The sequence below is a fragment of the Notolepis coatsorum genome (genome assembly GCF_963971535.1).
Source record: "Notolepis coatsorum genome assembly, chromosome: 14".
Lineage (NCBI taxonomy): Eukaryota > Metazoa > Chordata > Actinopteri > Aulopiformes > Paralepididae > Notolepis > Notolepis coatsorum.
In genome coordinates, this window is record NC_140178.1 from 54,771,927 (window position 1) to 54,791,616 (window position 19,690).

Below are 19,690 nucleotides of genomic sequence, written 5' to 3' on the forward strand. Positions count from 1 at the left end.
TGAATTTATAGACATTGGTTGGGCTACATTGGTCGACTGCGTTAGACCAGGGCCCTATTCCCCGTACCTGGTTCAACTAAGTCGATCAAGAGTCCCATTATCCAGATTCAGTTAACGAGATGATTGAAGCCAGGCTATTCATGTTCCTCGAAGGCCGATTGACTCTCGTTAACTCAAACCAGAATTGACTACTCTGGATAATTGCGCGCGGCCGCGTCACCTTAAAAGGCATCAGAGGTTGATTGCAGAAATGCAGATGTTCGGCGAGAATGGCAAAAGTCAGAGCAACCTTCTTCAACCCTGCGGAGCAGGAAATGCTAATGCACACATTCGAGGAATACAAACATATTATAATAGCGAAGTCCAACACTGCCACCGCTGCGAGGGCAAGGCAGGGTGCGTGGCAACATATTGCCGATAAGTTAAATGCGTAAGTGTTGGGCAAATGTATATTATTTATTATTACAACTTTCAGAATAAGTAGATACAAAAGCCCAAAGCGTATTCATATAATTGATATGGATTAATAGATACGTATATGAGGATATGTATTAGGTCAGACATTCAATACATTGAAGCAGTGAAATGAAATTGCGTGTGATCCTCTCTATTCTTACATTATTCATGAGTCCACCTTAATCATTTCCTACAATAATGATATGCTATGGTGTACTACCAACACTGTCATATAATTATGAGTGCTTTCAACCCCCATGTATAGAAACAACCCAGAGTCCAAAAGGACATGGGAGCAGGTCAAAACCAAGCACAAGAACATCATTCAGAATGGTGAGTGAGTGAATTAATACAATTTGTGCCATGGTATTGTATTGAACAGCTTGTCAATGTCGTATGATCCTTCATATTTCAGCAAACAAAAAGAGGGCTGACATGGCCAAGACGGGGGGGGGGGACCGAAGACTCCAGATTTTACTCCTGCCGAGGAGCTGGCCCTCCAGCACAACAGGGGAAGACCCATCATGGAGGGTGTAGCTGGGGGCAGCTCCTCCGGAGAGGTTGGGAGTAATACTAGGAGCCCTCATCTCAAAGGTATAGGTGCACTTCATTCTATGAGTTTCTTTCATGATTATTCATTTAGTTAACCATCGTCACATTTTGCAGTGTCTGGACCTTCCATGACCGTTCCAACCGTCCCGGTTGGAGAGGAGACCACTGATGTAAGTTGATATTGCTGCATCATTGTGTAATGGTTCTATTTTAGCAATCAAAAAATCAATAATCAGAAGATTATTGAAAAATATCCCAAACCATTACAATATTATCTACTGAATTATGTCGGTGTTTTTGGTAAATAATGTAATGTAAAAAGGGTATATAGCAATTATAAGCCTCTGCTTCAGCCTACACGTTGTCGGTCATTTTCTTTCTTTTATAAAAGGTTCTACTACATTGCTACATTGCCGAAATAAAACCATCAATTCATACATGTTCATTGTGCGTGTCTTTTAAAAAACCAAAGACAATTCTCCAAAGTTCCTAATAATTCCTAATTCACTAACAGGCGGACAGTGCAGACGATGACGAGGACACGTTGACTGAGTGTTCCGGCGATGTGGTAAAAACAAGTTGTGGAAACTAATACTCCTATCCAACTCACTCCCTGCGAGTGGTATTTGGACTAAATCAATGCATTCCTTTAGGCAGGTACTGAACCACAGCCGGAGCCTGGCCCCTCTCACTCAGCTGGGGATGGGGAGGTGAGTCATCATTTAATACCCTCACATTGTGAGGGGAGGTCTGAGTTTAGTTGCCATCTGACCACCACACATTAATTTCCTTTCTTTTAATTTAGAGTGTCCAGTCACTATATAAGCAGAAATTGAGGGCGGAGATCCTGTTTTTGGAGTCTGGCCTTGAGTACCGCCGGCTCAAGATTCGCAAACTCCACAAGCAACTAGTATTGCTCGATCGGCAGCTGGATGTAAGTTGTGAAGCTTTGCCTAAAGTATTTGTGAGCTTTGGCATGAAATGCAACTTAACTGAAATTCTTTTTTGTGTGCACTTTCATTTACAGGCGGACAGCAGTCAAAATCAATAAAGGCTTTATTCTACAACATGGATCTCTTCTTCTTCTTGTACATGTTCCTCTATGAATGGGTATAACTTGAAAGCAAAGAGGGTGGCAAAGCCTATAACCATATAAATTAAACATGCAAACATAAAAAGAGGAAAACGTAAAATGAGTCCAACATTAATCTAAATTAACTCAACACCTAACCAAAATGATGGTGGGCAATTCTGTTCCTTGCAGCCTGTCCGGTCTGCTCGTCCAAGTGGACTGGCTGTAGGTCATCCTCAGGATGGTCCAGGATGACTGGGACCCTCTCCTTCCTCAGTGTTGCCACATTGTGGAGCACTGCACAGGCCACAGTGATGTCACATGCCCTGTCTGGTGCCACCCGCAGCCCGCGCAGACACGTGAATCTGGCCTTCAGTTGGCCGAAGGTCATTTCTATCCAGGCTCTCGTCCGAGCATGAGCCCCGTTGAAACGGGCTTCAGGCCCTGGTGTTGGCTCTGGATAGGGGGTCATGAAGTAGGGCTTGCATGCATAACCCCTGTCTCCAATTAGGAGTCCATCGTAATGACCTATAGTATATAATATACAATGTTAGATCACCTCTACATGAAATAAGCATTTTCTAAATTACATGATATTTGCTATACCTTGCTCGAAGCTGTTGCACAGTGCAGACTCTCTGAATACTCTGGAGTCGTGGACGGAGCCCGGCCACTTGGCCTCAACATTGGTGATGAGGCAGGTGGAGTCACAGATCATCTAAGATGAATTGCGGTCAAGTCATGGGTATTGTACAGTACCATACAGCAGGCAATTGCAAGGTCCATGATGACCCCTATGTTAAAATAAATATGATTGTTTTTATAGCAATATAATTTGAGGGGAATTGTCATAAGTAGGCCTACCTGCACATTAATGCTGTGAAAGCCTTTTCGATTCACAAAATCACCCTTGTTTGGGCCAGAGGGTGCTTTGAGTTTGATGTGCGTGCAGTCCACTTCGCCAATGACATTTGGAAACTCTGCATAATAATAATGAGCTCCGTAAGGAATAGTGATATATAAATGCACTTTAATTAAATGGTGGAATATTGAATAACTCAATTACCCGCAATTCCATAGAAGCCCTCTTTGATTACATTCACTTGGACACGGCCAGGGAATGTAATGAAGTCATCCATGAACTTCTTCAAGGCCAAATATACTTTGCGAACAGCACGGCATGTAGCGGCTTTGCTGATGTTCTTCGCATCGCCTACGGTGTACAGGAAGGTACCACTGGCAAAGAAACGCAAGGCAATGCAGAGGGTCTGGGTGACACTCAACGCTCTGCTGCGGCGTGTTTGATTAACAAGGTATGGCCCGAGAAGGTCTTGGAGGTAAATGATTCCTTGTCTGCTAAATCTATAGCGCTCGTACAGGAACTCATTAGTATGAGCTAACGGATCTTGGCGATCCCTAAGCACTCTCGCTCTATGAAATGCTAATCGGACTATGATTGCTTCTTCGTCAATCGGATCTCTGAGGAAGGGACATGCCATTATTTGCGAAGGTGTGGCCACAATCCACGCATAACGTTTCAATTTATGCTTGAATGAAACAAAATCCAGGCGCTCCGTTAAACATCCACAGCGGAGAATATGAAAGGAATCAGAGCCAAACGAGCGATAGGTTTCAATCATTAAAAATATCCCCGCGGGATTCACATTAAAATAACCACATAATGTGTACATCGCACCTAGCGAGCGCCACGGTATATATAACGTGCATTATTTAGGACAAAGTTAATTTAGTATCAGCATTTTGGGTCCATTTTACATTTCAAAAGCCCCCTCTAGAAGAATGAAGCACAAGAACATAATTCAGAATGGTATAATGCAGATCTAGACTGTGAGAATAATTTCAGGAAGCAAGCTGGCATTTCTTTGCGGGGGCGTGGCCATGGTTCATCCAGCTAACTGAACTTAACCCTGCCCTCGACCAGGCTCAAACTTTTTGATCTGTTGTCATGGTGATTTAGACAATCGAGCGTCAGGGAATGGAAAGGTCTGGCTTAAGTCAGGCTATGCTGGAAATTATCCGGCTAACTCAGTTAGCCAGGTACGGGGAACGGGGCCCAGATAATTAGACCTCATGGGGGGATGCTATTGACATTAAGCGGACTGGCTTCTGAAACTGAACTCTATGCTTCCCAAACAGCCGACGCAGATTATATTTTGCCCGTATTTCTGACGCCCTTTTGCTTTTTTTCATTATTCTTTGATAGCCCTTATCTTACATATGTCTCTCTCTCATTCAAACTGTAGACGTTTCCTCTGTTTAGGGGCTGCTAAATAAACAGAAGGGATCGGTTTGATAGGATAATGAAGGTTCTATATGTACGCGTTAGGAGTACTCAATGTGCAGTGACTGGGTCTGAATTTACTAGGCCATTTACCTAGGCCCAACGGACACTCGGGGACAGCTGAAACCAACGCCAACAGCATTAGACATGATTACGACGTACTGAGTGTTCGGCTGAACTTGTGGACCTTGGCTATATTATTATAGTGCGCAGTCCCTATAGATTGTCCGCCAAAGCCTCAGAAGGGGACTATTGTTATTTCAATCGGAGGGACTCCTTCAAAAGGAACCATATGCCAACCAGGTTGCTATAGCCATGACCTTGTGAATGATTACGTGCCGTTTTCTTCTGCTCCCTATTTTGTATTTTTTGTTTTTGTCCCCCCCCCCCTTTCTTTTTTTATTTCTAATTTTTTTTTTTATATATGTATATAATCTTTTTCCTTTTTTCTTATCTTAATTTGTCTTTTCTTTTGTATGTATTTACTTATATACATATGACTATGCAGGGTGAGCATATTCAGGGTGAACATGCTCCTCTTAATATTTGAATGTCTCAATACACATAAACCGGATAGTACCTATTGGGTAGTGGGGGTTGTGTATGCAGGTTTCAAGAAGCACCTAAGGTACTGACTGAACCAATTCAATTTGCACACGCTTCTTTTTAATGTCTTAAGGTATAGGTCTCTGACACTGCAGAATGTGACTAACCATATTACCTCCCTGTACATATTTTAGGTACATTGTGAGGTCCCTGGATTGTGTAACCCCTGAAGCTGCATATACCTCATGTTTATTAATATTTTACTCTTTAAATGTATGTACCGTAATTCCTCTAATAGTAACCGGTATTCAATTAAAAACCGGGTCTCTATTAATGACGGGGTGCGCTGTTGAGCTAAGCAATTATAAGCCGGCCTCCTAATACAAGCCGGGTTTCATGTATAGAGGAATTACGGTATTTCCCTCAACGGATTTACCATAGGCAATATATTTTGTTATTGTTGTTATATGCTGGCCTGGCTGTGCAGTAAATACCATATAATGGTATGGTGTTAATGTTTACCAAGAGAGTAAGCCTACCTCAGAATTGTATAAAACGTTAAAAAGTTATTATTATTATTATTATTATACCAGTATTGTGATTGCACTATTTTACTTTATTTAACTTTTTTTGACCACCTGTAATTGCACTGTTTACTACCGTATTTCATACAGTACTTGGTTTCAATAAATGAACCCAGTACATTTTACTGGGTTCAAACTGACACAAAATGTTGATTTATTCATTATGATCTGTTTGAAAATTAGAAATATAGGCCTCTCTCTTATACATGCCTCCTCCTAATACAAGCCTGGTATCCGCTACAGTTGAAACAAATACAAGCCGGGGTTACTATTAGAGGAATTACGGTATATACTTTTTTGTTTTTTAAATAGGCAGAAGGAGAAAGGGGGGAAGAGAAGAGAGGAGAGTGGCACCTCTTTTTCAACTATGTTTTGGTTTTGCAATCTTGATATCCCTAGTGGGCTTGGTAGCAGGGGCTAAAGACACTCTCCCCGAGCTGCCGTAAATTGGAGGCGGGCTTTGCCCAGGTCCACGGAATTATAGGCTGACCTACACACACTGTAACGCCTCGGTTTACTTGTCCACTCTTAACTTTCTATGGTCCACACTCCTTATTGGGAGTCATTGGTAGCGCTTTTATGTCTAATCTCTAATGGATAAGCCCCGAGTTGTGTTGCAAGTATCTTTCATTTTTATCCAAGTCTTAAATTTTTGAATTTAAGCATCCCTTTTTTTGTTTTGGCTTTTATTTCTTATTTCTCTGGCAGTTCGAATGTTCTTTTAACACAATTTAAAGGTTTATACGTAACCATATTGGAGGCTTTTCGAAATTGATGGGAGAGAGGGGGGAAAAGGGGAGTGAGGATGAAGTCCCCACCGGAAGGAAAGTATCCTGAGAGATACAGAGGCTGTTGCTGTTCCCATAGGGACCAAGGGATGTACCCCCGGGTGAGTATGGTTGTGTGGGTGTATGTGTGTGCGTCAACTCCCACCACCCCCCCCTTTTCTCTATCCCCCTCTACCTTTCTCCTCTCTTCTAATGTTTTATCTTCTCAAATCAGGTATGTATATACTTGACAGAACATGGCAGTGACGGGCAGGAACATCCGCTTCGTCTCATGGAATGTCAAAGGGATGAATAGCTCTATCAAGGCTAATAAGGTACTTAACCATCTACGACACCTCAAGGGTGACCTTTGTTTTTTTACAGGAGACACACATCTGCACCTCAGATATCCCCCGCATTAAGAGAGCATGGATGGGACACGTTTTTCATTCTAAATTCTCAGCAAAAGCCAGGGGAGCTGCAGGATGTACCCTTCGAGCCTGCCACCATTCTAACTGATCTTGACGGACGATATGTTATAGTGTCGGGCAGGCTGCAAAATATTCCAGTGGTTTTGGCCTCAATATATGCGCCAAATTGGGACAATGATAAATTTGTGTCCAACTTATTTTCCTCGATACCTAACCTTAATGATCATCACATAATTATCGGAGGAGACTTTAACCAGGTCCAAAACATAGAATTGGATAGGTCCTCGGATAGACAAACTACCATCTCCAAAGCAGCGAACATCCTGAAATTTCATATGGAACAACTTGGCCTTATAGACCCTTGGAGAGCAAAATTTCCTACCGATAAACTTTTCTCCTTCTTCTCCCATGTCCACCACACTTATTCGAGGATAAACTTCTTTTTACTAAGTACCATAGTATAGTCATTTCCGATCATGCCCCGACATCCATTGAAATTAACTTCCCCCAGGGTAGAACACCCTCTAAATTTTGGAGATTCAATTCCCACTTACTATCTGAACCTGAATTTAAGGATTTTATCCATGCACAAATAAAAGTCTTCTTTGAGATAAACGACACCTGAAGTTGGCAGTGACATGCTCTGGGAGGCCTTTAAGGCATCTCTCCGCGGACAGGCCATCTCCTTTACCTCTCATTTTGGGAAGCAGGAACAATCCAAATTAACGGATATATCAGATGAGATTAAACGATTGGACATTCAGTATTCATCTAAACCAACTCCTGCTCTATACAAGAAACGACTCCAGCTCCAATCACAATATGACTTGCTCTCAACTAGTAAGATCGAGAGACTACTCTTGCCCCTTTAATTGGCCGTTGCGATTGGTAAATATTATCTGGGGGCGGGCTTGCGAGTAGTGCTTTCAAGCCTTGCATTCGCATTTCACTCCTAAATTATCCAAGGCGTGTGATGACGCGATGACGTCACTCACGCGAGCTGAGCAGTGAGCACTCAACAGGTATGATCAGCGGGAACAATCGACTGAGCACTCACTCTGATAGACTGGCTGACTGTCTGATTCATTTAGCTATGAAGAAAAGTAAAGTTAGTATTGCTTCATATTTTCGACGCGTTCGACCTCCTATAGTGAGCCGAACTGAACTGAACTCAGACACACGGAGAGAGCTGCGGCGTCTGCTGCTCCTCCTCCCTCCCGCACCCGTGGCTGTTGTAAACACTAGTCTCTAGTGGGACACTGGGACCTCGGTGAGCCTGCCAGCCGGCTAGCTACTGATAAACAAATGCTACAGCAAGTCTAGTAGTGCATGATAGCTCGCGTTAGCTCACTGTTCAAAACGAAACGTCCCATTAAACTAAATAGCTACAGATAGCTCCTAATATCAAATGTCTTATAACGCTGAGGGCACGCTGAATATAGTCAATAGGGTCCAACTGCAGCGCCGGAGAATCCTGGCCGTAGCTGGAGGCTACAGTATAGGGTCCAGCTGCAGCTCCGGAGAATCCTGGCCGTAGCTGGAGGCTACTCGAGTACACACAGACAGTGGAGCTGGTTGCATATAGCGAGCATTTTGACTTGTTGCGTGGTGGCGATGTCTCACAGATAATACAACTACAAGTATGATTATATAATATATATATTTTATTAAAAAGAAAATTATAAAATAATTATTTTTTTTTAAATCAAAAACAATCGATATAAATAATGGTAAAATTGTTATTTAAAAATGTGCCCCTAAAAAATATTTTTTGCCCCTAAAATCTCTCATTTAGGGGCAAGTGTGCCCCTAGTGAAAAAGCTTAGCGTACAGCTAGATGCTGAGAAAGCGTTTGACAGAGTGGAATGGAGGTACCTGTTCCATACTCTTGAGAAATTCGGTTTGGGACCGGGTTTTATTTCATGGATAAGACTCCTATACTCGTCCCCGGTGGCCTCGGTCAATGTGAATGGTACCAAGTCGGGCCAGTTTGCGCTCTATCGCGGTACTCGTCAAGGATGCCCGCTTTCTCCCTTGCTCTACGCGCTCGCCGCAGAACCCTTAGCCATTTGGCTTCGCAGTGAGGTTAGATTTGAGGGGATTGAGAGGTTCGGCCTGGTTCATAAACTCTCATTGTATGCCGACGATCTCCTACTTTATGTCTCCAATCCGTCATCGTCCATCCCCTTTATCCTTGATATTCTAGAACAACATAGGCAGCTCTCTGGGGATACAAACTCAATCTCCAGAAAAGTTAATATTTACCGGTTAATGCGTCTGCGGAACGGCTTCCTCAATCGCTTTTCCCCTTTAAAAAGGGCCACGGAAGGATTCACATATCTAGGGATTTTTATGGCCAAATCACAGACTGAACGCTTCGCAAAGAATTTCCGTCCTCTGCTGGAGCGCTTTAAGCTAGATCTGACGAGATGGTCCTCTCTCCCCCTCTCGCTTCTGGGAAGGGTTAACCTGATAAAGATGGTGGTCTTACCCCGATTTCTATACGCTTTTCAGCATATACCAATATTTATTAATAAAGCCTTTTTCACTTCGATTGATCAACTCATAGGTTCATTCCTGTGGGGTAACAAAAGAGCACGTATTAAGAGGACGATTATGCAACTTCCCAAATCGGAAGGGGGTCTGGCTTTGCCTAATCTTCGCTATTACTACTGGGCATGTAATATAAACAAACTCCTTTATTGGAGGACCAGGAGAGAGGAAGAAGACCAACCCCAATGGGCTCGGATGGAAGTCTCCTCTTCGAAGTACTCACTCTGGTCTCTGGCAACATCCCAATTACCCATTTCGGTCCCTATTAAACAGGTGGCTCAGAACCAAATTGTGATGGAAACTTTGAAAATCTGGAGTCAGTTTAGGAAACAATTTGGCCTGCACGCTCCGTCAGGGCTAGCTCCAATCTCTCGTAATCACCTATTCTTGCCATCCTGCTCTGATCCTGTATTCAGAAGCTGGGCAAACAAAGGTTTGCTAACCATTAATCACGTCTACTCCGGAGGTGTGTTCTCGTCGTTTGCAGAATTGTCGAAAAAAATTTGGTCTCACAAATTCCCACCTTTTCCGTTTTTTTCCCCAGATCAGACATTTTGTTCAGAACCAATTCCCACAATTCACTGGCCGTCCTCCAGACTCTAGGACTGACCCTCTCCTATCGCTCGGTACCGGGCGGAAAGGGCTCGTCTCAATTTTATATGATATAATATTTTGGATGAACCCAACTTGCTTAGACTCCCTGAAAGCCAAATGGGACGAGGATCTGGGAATTATCATTACAGATGAACAATGGGATCATATACTAGACCTGGTACACACTTCCTCTATATGTGCAAGACACAGTTTGCTGCAGTGTAGGATACTGCATAGAGTTCACTACACCAATGCGAGGTTAGCAAAGATATATCCGGATAGAACGGATGCGTGTAATACAGGGATTAAAGCAAAAAAAAATCTCCTGACTGAATTTTTTTTCTGGCCAAGTCATTCTTATTTTAACCTCCACTGTATTTTTTTTTAATAGCGTTAGCGTTTTAAGGGAGCCTACTTGTAGAGCCTACTGTCCTGACTGTGACTATAGACCCTACTGTTGTGGTTGTTGTGCCAGGCAGGGAGGCTGTGTGCTGGAGAGCGTGAATGCAAGTCTTGTGGCTAGCTTCTGATTGATGGCGAGCTAGCACCCTTTCCCATTACTTTGAACCATGAACTAAACGGCTTGTTATCATACAAACAAGGGACTAAACACGTTTCGCAATTATGCCACAACAACAATGGACAGTCTCCTCCCCACCGTTTGTATATATTTTTTTACCACCCACTCACCCCCTCCTAATGTACAGTCTCCTCCTCATCATATGTATATATTTACTGTTAGGATCTCTGGGTAACAGTACTGTATATTTGCATATCGTATATGTGACAAATGTAACAGTACTATTACTATATACCTGTAAGGCATGTATGTCCCTATGTCATAAATGTCATGATGTCATGTATGTTGTGTAGGGCTGCAACTAATGACTATTTTGGTAGTCGACTAATCTGCCGATTATTTTTTCGATTAGTCGACTAATCGAAAACCAATGTAAACAACAACAAAAAAAAAAAAAGACTCTTGTCAGGACCAAACAACAACATCATAACATGATGATCCCATAGCAAATTAAAATAATGACTCATGAAACATTTGAATTTGGATCTTGCAACTTTAAATGAAATGTATTTGAAATGTTGAAGTCAAGAACAATACAGTCAGTCAGTGCATTGAGTCAAGTGCAATCACTCATAACAACTTAAGATAAATAAATTAAATAATACAAAATTGGAAGTGTAGTGCACTGTACTTTAAGTTTAAATAACTAAAATAATAATAAGAAAAAAGAAATAACTAGCAGCAGCATCTGCCCCCAGCACCACGGCTGATGGGGCTGTAACTTGGTCCAGGACCAGGAGGGGAGGGTGACGTACACTACCGAGTACTGACGTCGTGGAACAGCTGTAGGGGGAGACGGGGATGAGTCAGATCAGACAGACTTCTAAGTCTTTTGTTTGCTGGGTGTGAGAGGAGTCCGTGTGTGTGTGTAATTGTGTATGTGTGTGTGTCTTACTCTGATCGCTGTGTGAGAGTGAGAGGAGTGTGTGTACTGTACTGTGTAATTTGTGTATGTGTGTGTCTTACTCTGATCGCTGTGTGTGAGTGAGAGGAGTATGTGTGTGTGTCTTACTCTGATCGCTGTGTGTGAGTGAGAGGAGTATGTGTGTGTGTCTTACTCTGATCGCTGTGTGTGAGTGAGAGGAGTATGTGTGTGTGTCTTACTCTGATCGCTGTGTGTGAGTGAGAGGAGTGCGTGTGTAACTGTGTAATGTATTGTGTGTCTGTCTGTCTGATGATCATCATCTCCTGCAGGGGAACACAGTACACCAATTTCTTTAAATTGCAGTGAGTGCGAGCATATCGACATGCTCTGTACTTTAAATAACTACTAAAATAATAATATTAAAAAAAGAAATAACTAGCAGCAGCATCTGCCCCCAGCACCACGGCTGATGGGGCTGTAACTTGGTCCAGGACCAGGAGAGAAGGGTGACGTACTGACGTCGTGGAACAGCTGTAGGGGGAGAGGGGGATGACATGAGTCAGATCAGACAGACTTCTAGGTCTTTTGTTTGCTGTGTGTGAGAGGAGTCTGTGTGTGTGTGTGTATGTGTGTGACAGACAGTGGTGGTATTGGTGGTGTATGTTAGTAGTGGTGGTGGTATTGGTGGAGTTAGTAGTGGTGGTATTGGTGGTGTTAGTAGTGGTGGTGGTGGTGTTAGTAGTGGTGGTGTTAGTAGTGGTGGTGGTGTTAGTAGTGGTGGTGGTGTTAGTAGTGGTGGTGTTAGTAGTGGTGGTGTTAGTAGTGGTGGTGGTGTTAGTAGTGGTGGTGGTGTTAGTAGTGGTGGTGTTAGTAGTGGTGGTATTGGTGGTGTTAGTAGTGGTGGTGTTAGTAGTGGTGGTGGTGTTAGTAGTGGTGGTGGTGGTGTTAGTAGTGGTGGTATTGGTGGTGTTAGTAGTGGTGGTGTTAGTAGTGGTGGTGGTGTTAGTAGTGGTGGTATTGGTGGTGTTAGTAGTGGTGGTGGTGGTGTTAGTAGTGGTGGTGGTGTGGTGTTAGTAGTGGTGGTGGTGTTAGTAGTGGTGGTATTGGTGGTGGTGTTAGTACGTGTCTTACTCTGATCGCTGTGTGTGAGTGAGAGGAGTGTGTATGTGTCCAATGTGTGTGTGTCTTACTCTGATCACTGTGAGTGAGAGGAGTGCGTGTGTGTGTGTAATTATAATGTATTGTGTGTGTCTGTCTGATCATCATCATCTCCTGCAGGGGAACACACAGTACACCATTTACAATTTCTTTAAATTGCAGTGCAGGAACGTGAGCATATCGACATGCTCTGGAGTGAGGCTGGCCCGCTTCTTTGAGGCGATGTTCCCAGCTGCTGAGAAGAGACGCTCAGAAGGAGTGGAAGTAACTGGAATGCACAAGTATGACTTGGCTTGTGATGCAAGGGTTGGGTACTTTGCCTCATTCAACTTCCACCAAGACAGGGGATTTTCTGTCTTTGAGATGGGCTGCTCTCCGAAGTACATCAGCACTTCGTTAATGATCGCTTGTGTGCGTGCATCCTGATCATTGCTCTCAGTGTCACTGTCTGTTGACTCACTTCCAAGCAGTGAATCGAGAGCTGAAACAGACCTAGTTGTCTCAGCTGAGGCTGTGGCATTGTCATTAATGTCAAGTTGAACAACAGCTTCTTCATTCCTAGTGGACTGTAGGACCAGAGCTTGTAATTTATTCTGAACAGTGAACCTCTCCTCTGGTGTCAGGAATTTTAGTTTTCGGAATCGTGGGTCTAGTGCAGATGCAATGATCGTTTTGCTTGGGTGACCATCTTTGATGGCAAGCTCTGTTGACCAGCGTGTAGTGGTCGCCACTGAAGCAGCCACCTGGGAGGCCTGCACAGGAGCTGTATCATAGGCAGTGTGGGTGGACTTCAGAAGCCCTCTGACTAGAGGAGGCAGGGCGGAGACGGTCACATCGTTTTCACCACTCAGGTAGACAGTGGCACATTCAAAAGCTTGGAGAGCTTTGGCCAGTTCATCTAGCAGGGTCCACTGCTCAGGCTTGAGGTCCAGGTATTGTTTCCCTCTCTGTGTTACTGCCGGGTCAGACAGAGTCGCAGTCAGTGGCCATCTCTGTTCCAGCAGGCGAGTCACCATGTAATAGGTGCTGTTCCACCTGGTAGAGACATCTTGGATAAGTTTGTGTTCCGGGGTGCCCATCTGTTTCTGCTTTATTTTCAGCTTGCTTGAAGCCAGTTCACTCCTTTTAAAGTGCTCGACGAGACACCTCGCTGCTCCTAGTGCTTTACTAATCAGAGGCTGTTTCAGTGCATGATTGATCACCAACTGTAATGTGTGGCCTGCGCAGCAGATGGACACCCATCCATGTTTTTTCTCCAAGATGCCAGCAGCCAGCAGGACATTGGCGCCATTGTCATGAACAACCGCCACAAGCTTGCTTGGAGGGATCTCAAACCTTTCCACAGCCTGCTCAATCCATGTAGCAATGTTGGTCCCAGTGTGCCGTTCTTCGAGTGGCATGGTTGTGAGGCAGAAGCTATTGAGCTTCCAGTCATCACTTATAAAGTGACAGGTGATGCCAAGATATGCCTCTGTCGCAACACTGGTCCAGGCATCAGTTGTCAGGGCAATCTTGTTCTTGTTTGCTTTAAGAGCAATTTTAACCTTAGCAAAAGTATCTTCATACTTTCTCTCCATGAGCTTTGTAAAATGAGTTCTGGAAGGTAAGGTGTAACCTGAATGGAATGTGGTGACCATCTGCTTAAAGCCCTCATCTTCAACCATCGATAATGGTCTCATGTCTTTAACAAGCATGGTGAGGATGCTCTCTGTGAAGACTCCAGCCATTTGAGGGGTGCATGAGCCTCTCTTCAGGACAAACTCATCCACACGTGTTTGCTTTGCCCTACAATAGAAAGAGAACAAAAAAAACAGAAAGCTGTATTAATTATCATCAGAATTTGTAGGCTATAGTATCAGATTATCAGTTTATTTTTATTAATTATAGTCAGCCTTATATATACCTAGGCTAGAATTAATAGTGCGATGCAATATCTATGTTTTCCCACTAGAGGGAGTTATCGCTTAAGGGATATTATTTTGTGGACTACAGACAGAGTGACTAGATATATACGTGAGGTATTTCCGTATCCGGTTGGTCGGCATAACAAACGAAACTAAAAGTGAAGCAGCGCCAGCAACGCTGTAACCTCACCTGTACTAACTACTAAGCATGGCGCTGTTTAACGTTACTTACAACATACAGCAGCAGCGCAGCCTCTATAAGCCTCAGCAATAGAGTTCGCATAGCAAGCATTATATCCATATCCATGAGACGTTCTGTTTTCCAACGTAAAAAATACAATACTATGGCTAACTACTCTAGAACTTACCCATGTTCCGACGACGTCACCGTGGCTCCGGGGTGCTTTCGTTTTAGATGTTCGTGCATCGCCGTGGTGCTGCTGTGAAATGCCAATTCCACCTTGCATAATCGGCATTTAACAGTTTTCTTCGGTTTGTCATCTGTAAAGAATTCCCACACCTTTGATGCCCTCGGTCTCGCTTTTTTTAATTCATCTCCTCCGTCTTTCTCTCTCCCTTCCGCCATCTCATCTCCTCTGTCTTTCTCTCTCCCTTCCGCCACCGTTCATTCTTTCTTCTGAAGTGAAGTTCTTACCTGCAGGCTGTGCCGTTAAGTACCAGAATGCACTGCAGTCAGACAATGGAAACTATACTGCCCCCAGCAGTTCCTGTAGTGCATTGCAGTTACAAATGAACATTTGCGCATTGCAGTTACTTATTATTAATTGTTATTGTTATTGTTTTTTAATGACTAATCGACACAACAATATCTCGTCGACGATTTTTCATAATCGACATCGTCGATTATGTCGACTAATCGTTGCAGCCCTAATGTTGTGTATGTCATAAATGTCACTATGAATTGAAAATGGGGGACCCTGATGATGTAAACAAGACAAACACCTTTCTCTAGTCTGCATCCCCTTAACAATTGTGTGTATTGCTACTGGATTTACAAGATCCAGAGTGAATGAATGAATGAAAACTTTATTTAATACACGAGACCCTCTCCTTGGGACCAAGTAAGGTTTTGTCGATAATCCAATGTACAGTTACAACCCCCCCCCATCCCACCTCCAATGTACAGTTTCTTCGTCAAATGTATATACTCTTTTTAGACTATTTTTGTATCACAAACAATAGGCTACTGTATTTGTAAATCTGGTATGTCATAAATGTATAGATGTAGCAGTATTGTCTATCTGTATGTCATGTGTGTCATATATGTTATGATGAATTGAAAATGGGGGACCCTGATGTAAACAAGACTAAAGTCTTTCTCTGGTCTGCATCCCGTTAACAATTGTGTGTATTGAGCTGTACTGTACCCATTCTGCAATCTGTTAATAACAATCAATCAATATTTAACAGATTGCAAAATGGGTACAATACAGTACAGCTCAATACACACAATTGTTAAGGGGATGCAGACCAGAGAAAGACGTTCGTCTTGTTTACATCAGGGTCCCCCGTTTTCAATTCATAGTGACATACATGACATACTACATAGTAATGTTACATTTGTGACATATGATATGCAAATATACAGTACTGTTACCCAGAGATCTCCCGGACAAATGGGAGAAAGACGTTTATTGAGCTTAAAAACAATTGATAACGCAAATAACGTTCTGATTAACAAAGTCATTCGTTTTGTGGCATTAACGTTACCTAGATTTATCAACATTCATACATTTATCAGAAAGCGACCGGCGCAAGCACACACACAAAACAACACCACCAACAACAACAACACACTGCTTGTCGCGTAAATAACGTTCTGATTAACAAAGGCATTCGTTTTGTGGCATTCACGTTACCTAGATTTATCAATAGCAATAGTAATATATATGTTTCTTTAGACTAGAATAAGTCAAATGAACTTACGGTCTCGTAAAAGTTGCCGCATGTTGTTGATGAGTCAAGTTTACTCGCGAGTAGAGCTAGACGCTAGAGAGCAATGGCGGAGTTTCAGAAACTCATAAGAAAATGGGGAGCTTCTCATTGGTGCTGAGCACAGCGGAGGCAGGTGAAAGGGCTGTAAACTCAGAACAATCTCGCCTTCTGGTTGGTTGCATTTGCCTGAGAATTTGCAGATTGCTCGCAAATGACTGCTTGGTGCGGCCGCGGTAGGGGGAAAAAGGGATATTTGACGCCTCTGATTGGCTCAGGTTAAAATCCGTCACGAGTGGCGTTAGACCCAGATCCACTCACTGCCTTTTTCGGAATCCCGAATACCCCTACGATAATATCTAGGGCTGCAAAACGAGTTGTGGCGTTTACTACCCTCCTCGCTAGGAGACTTATTCTCTTTAAGTGGATACACCCTTCCCCACCTACTCACAACAGATGGATACATGAGATACTACATTGCGTTAAGCTTGAGCGAATCAGATTCTCCCTAAAGGGCTCCCTTGAAACATTCCAAGTGACCTGGCAACCATTTCTGCAACACATCGATATCTTGACTATCAACGAAGAAACTTAGAAAGGATAGAGCTTTACGCCTCTAACTACACTTCCTTATTTTTTATCGTTATTTTATTCCTATTTTCTAATCTCCCCCACTCCCTGTCCTGGTATGAATGGATGTGAATGAGACCCCCGGGGGCTGGGTGGGTAACTGGGGGAGGGAGAGGGGAACGGGAGACGCAGCTGCGGAAGGTTGGACTACTCAAGAATTACCACATAATATGGGCAGGGGTAGGGAAAGGAGTGAAATAACCTCATTGATGAAGTTCTTCCACAGCCACAGCCGTGCTGGAGTTTTCTTTGTGTTTTTTTAGTTCTTTCTTTGCTTCTTTGTATCTAAATATTTGTGCATAATACAGATAGGTCTGATTGATACTATTACTGTTTTTTTTTCCCAGTAGCAACTATGCTGTATGTTTGGATGTTTTGCAGATGTGTCTTCAAAAACCTCAATGTGGGGGGGCTGGGGTGGGTATGAAGGAGGGGAAGGGGAAATGAAAGGGGAAGAAAAGATGAAAAGATGGAGAATGTATAATACTGACGAATGTAAATGTACATACTACTTTTCCTGTAATAAAGAAATTAAACAAAAAAGAAAATGTGTTAGCCCTATGCTTGACAATTATTTTAGGCATGGCAACAAATAAAATTATAATAAAATAATAAATAAATAGGCTTCACGTCTCTCTTTTTGTGTTACAAATTGTGCTCACCGATATGAACATAGGCCTCTTTACTTACTTAAAAAAGGAAACAAGAAATATGTTTATGGTATTCCATCATGCCATGTGTGTTTTTTATATATTTAATAATGCTCATGATTATTGCTGAAGTCTGAGTCATACAATACCCACTGGCTTTCATCTTCAACAGACTAACTTGACTAAAAAGACAAAAAAGTTTATGAGTTTTAAGAGTTTAAGAGACGGCACTCACTGTATCTCTCTCAAACAAAGCTCCATGTTCTCCAGTAATATCTCCATAATCTGAGTTTGCAATGCATGCATTGCAATGCAAGGCAAGACCACCCGCATTTCATTGTATACTCGTATGCCGTGACAAATAAAACTCTTGACATGACTTGACATGTGTCGTGTCAGGTACAACAGAACAATTTTGATTGACAGTCGATTCTGCCAATTACGTCACACCGCTAGCACCCACCTCCTGCTGTTCTTACCACCAATCGGCAAGCACTTATTCGTTTACTTCCGGGAAGTCCGCCATTGATTTTCGCGAGAGATCAACAACAAAGCTAATAACGTTAGCTCCCCGCGGCCCACGAGTAGATTACCAGCGCTCCGCAGGAGTACTAAACGAGGCATAATGATTTTACTGCAACGAATGTTATAATAAAAGCTTTTCTATACATTTGTCTGATTGAAAACTTTATTAACAGATTGCAGAATGGGTACAATTCAGTACGGGCTCTCTGAGCAAAGGAAGGAAGTGAGAGATATGAATGAGTAATGCTTGCTATGGTCGGGTAAATATGCTGATGTTATTGAACGTGTAACTATATAACGTTAATGCCACAAAACGAATGCCTTTGTTAATCATAAGTAACTTTGATGCAGTAGCGTGTGTGTGTGGGGGCGGCGTTGTGCAGGTCGCTTGACTGAAACTTTTTTCAAAGTTTGAACGCGTGGACCAGATTCACGCGACACAAATTGACGGATATTTATCGGCCACTGCCATCGGCAAATCTGAGCTTGTCAACAAGGCACTTATCGGCTGATACCGATACCCGACAGATATATCTGTGCACCCCTAAACCAAACCTTAAATTAAAATAATATTTGGATGACAGCTAATTTTGGTCAATGCAGGCAAAATGCACAGAAGATTATCTTGAAAATGAAACTAAATCAAATTAGCTGTCATCCATTAGCTCCATTAGAGATGTAATGTATTGCACTTCATAAACAGGAACAGATATTCAACCTTGTTTGTCGCTCTTCTCTGTTGGGGGGCTGCTGCTAAATCTGCTTTTCTCCGGACTTCCAGTGAAGTATTTTGAGTATCCTCTAGATACTGCCTTGATGCCTCCAAGATCTTTAGAAAAATCAGAAAATCACACAGAATAGACTTTTATTGTTATAAACATTGATGGTGTTTGGGGATGCATGCATAACTTGATTTAATGTAAGATTTCATGAAGAACCAAGACAACATTGGTTCTATCTCATTTGAGATTCAGTGGTGGTTGTTTTGCGCATCACTGCCACTTGGTGGAAAGAGTGATGGGGGTACAGTTAACCTTGTTCCCAGTTTTATCTCCGTGAGATAAAGTCTGGTAAAGAACTACTGCCGAATTTCCGGTGTATGTACTTCCCCTGGAAGCTGCCTCCGAACGGACCAAACTTTTCCAGAATCCTGTCTGCAAACAAGCTAGAACGTAGGGCTGGGCGATAAAACGATAACGATAACTATCGCGATAAATTATTTTCTCGAAATAAACATGAAACGTGGTCGCAAAGTTTCGATATATCGATTTTCCAAGCTTGGCTCCGTTCAGCCTCGGCTCAGCTCACTCACTAACAACAACCAACGTTACGTGATGACGTGCTTACGCACAACAGCTAACAACCAATCAGTGAAGGAGATGGCCGAGACCCGGAAGGAGGTAGGACTCACTCAACAACAAGGCTTGCTAGGCTAATTAGCTTGCACGGCGTCGTTTTATATATTTACGTGCCGAGTATGTGTGTGTTTTGAATTCTGAGGCCACGTTTATGGTAGTGTGGGATATACAGTGGACGTCGTTTCAATATATTGTGGCGGAAGAGAGTAT

The 19,690-nt window shown here is 42.8% G+C and overlaps 2 protein-coding genes across 7 annotated transcripts in view; both read right to left on the reverse strand.

The window, feature by feature from the left end:
- LOC311241088 (uncharacterized protein) overlaps positions 1 to 19,690 on the reverse strand; it is an 87,787-nt gene that overhangs the window by 34,346 nt on the left and 33,751 nt on the right. For 4 of the 6 annotated variants that reach the window (XM_084329778.1, XM_084329777.1, XM_084329782.1 and 1 more), the window contains one exon: positions 18,841 to 18,951. The exons of the other annotated variants lie outside the window; for them this stretch is intronic. In XM_084329778.1, the coding sequence (XP_084185904.1) occupies positions 18,841 to 18,951 (111 nt within the window). The remainder of the gene's footprint in view (positions 1 to 18,840; positions 18,952 to 19,690) is intronic. 6 annotated transcript variants of the gene reach the window in all.
- LOC311239841 (E3 SUMO-protein ligase ZBED1-like) lies at positions 9,282 to 14,832 on the reverse strand (the record flags this gene model as incomplete). Its single annotated transcript, XM_084328289.1, has 4 exons — positions 14,733 to 14,832; positions 13,204 to 14,245; positions 11,822 to 11,833; positions 9,282 to 9,287 (listed from the first exon to the last, which is right to left on the reverse strand). The coding sequence occupies exons 1-4, from the start codon at positions 14,789 to 14,791 to the stop codon at positions 9,282 to 9,284; spliced, it is 1,119 nt and encodes a 372-aa protein (XP_084184415.1). The 5' UTR covers positions 14,792 to 14,832.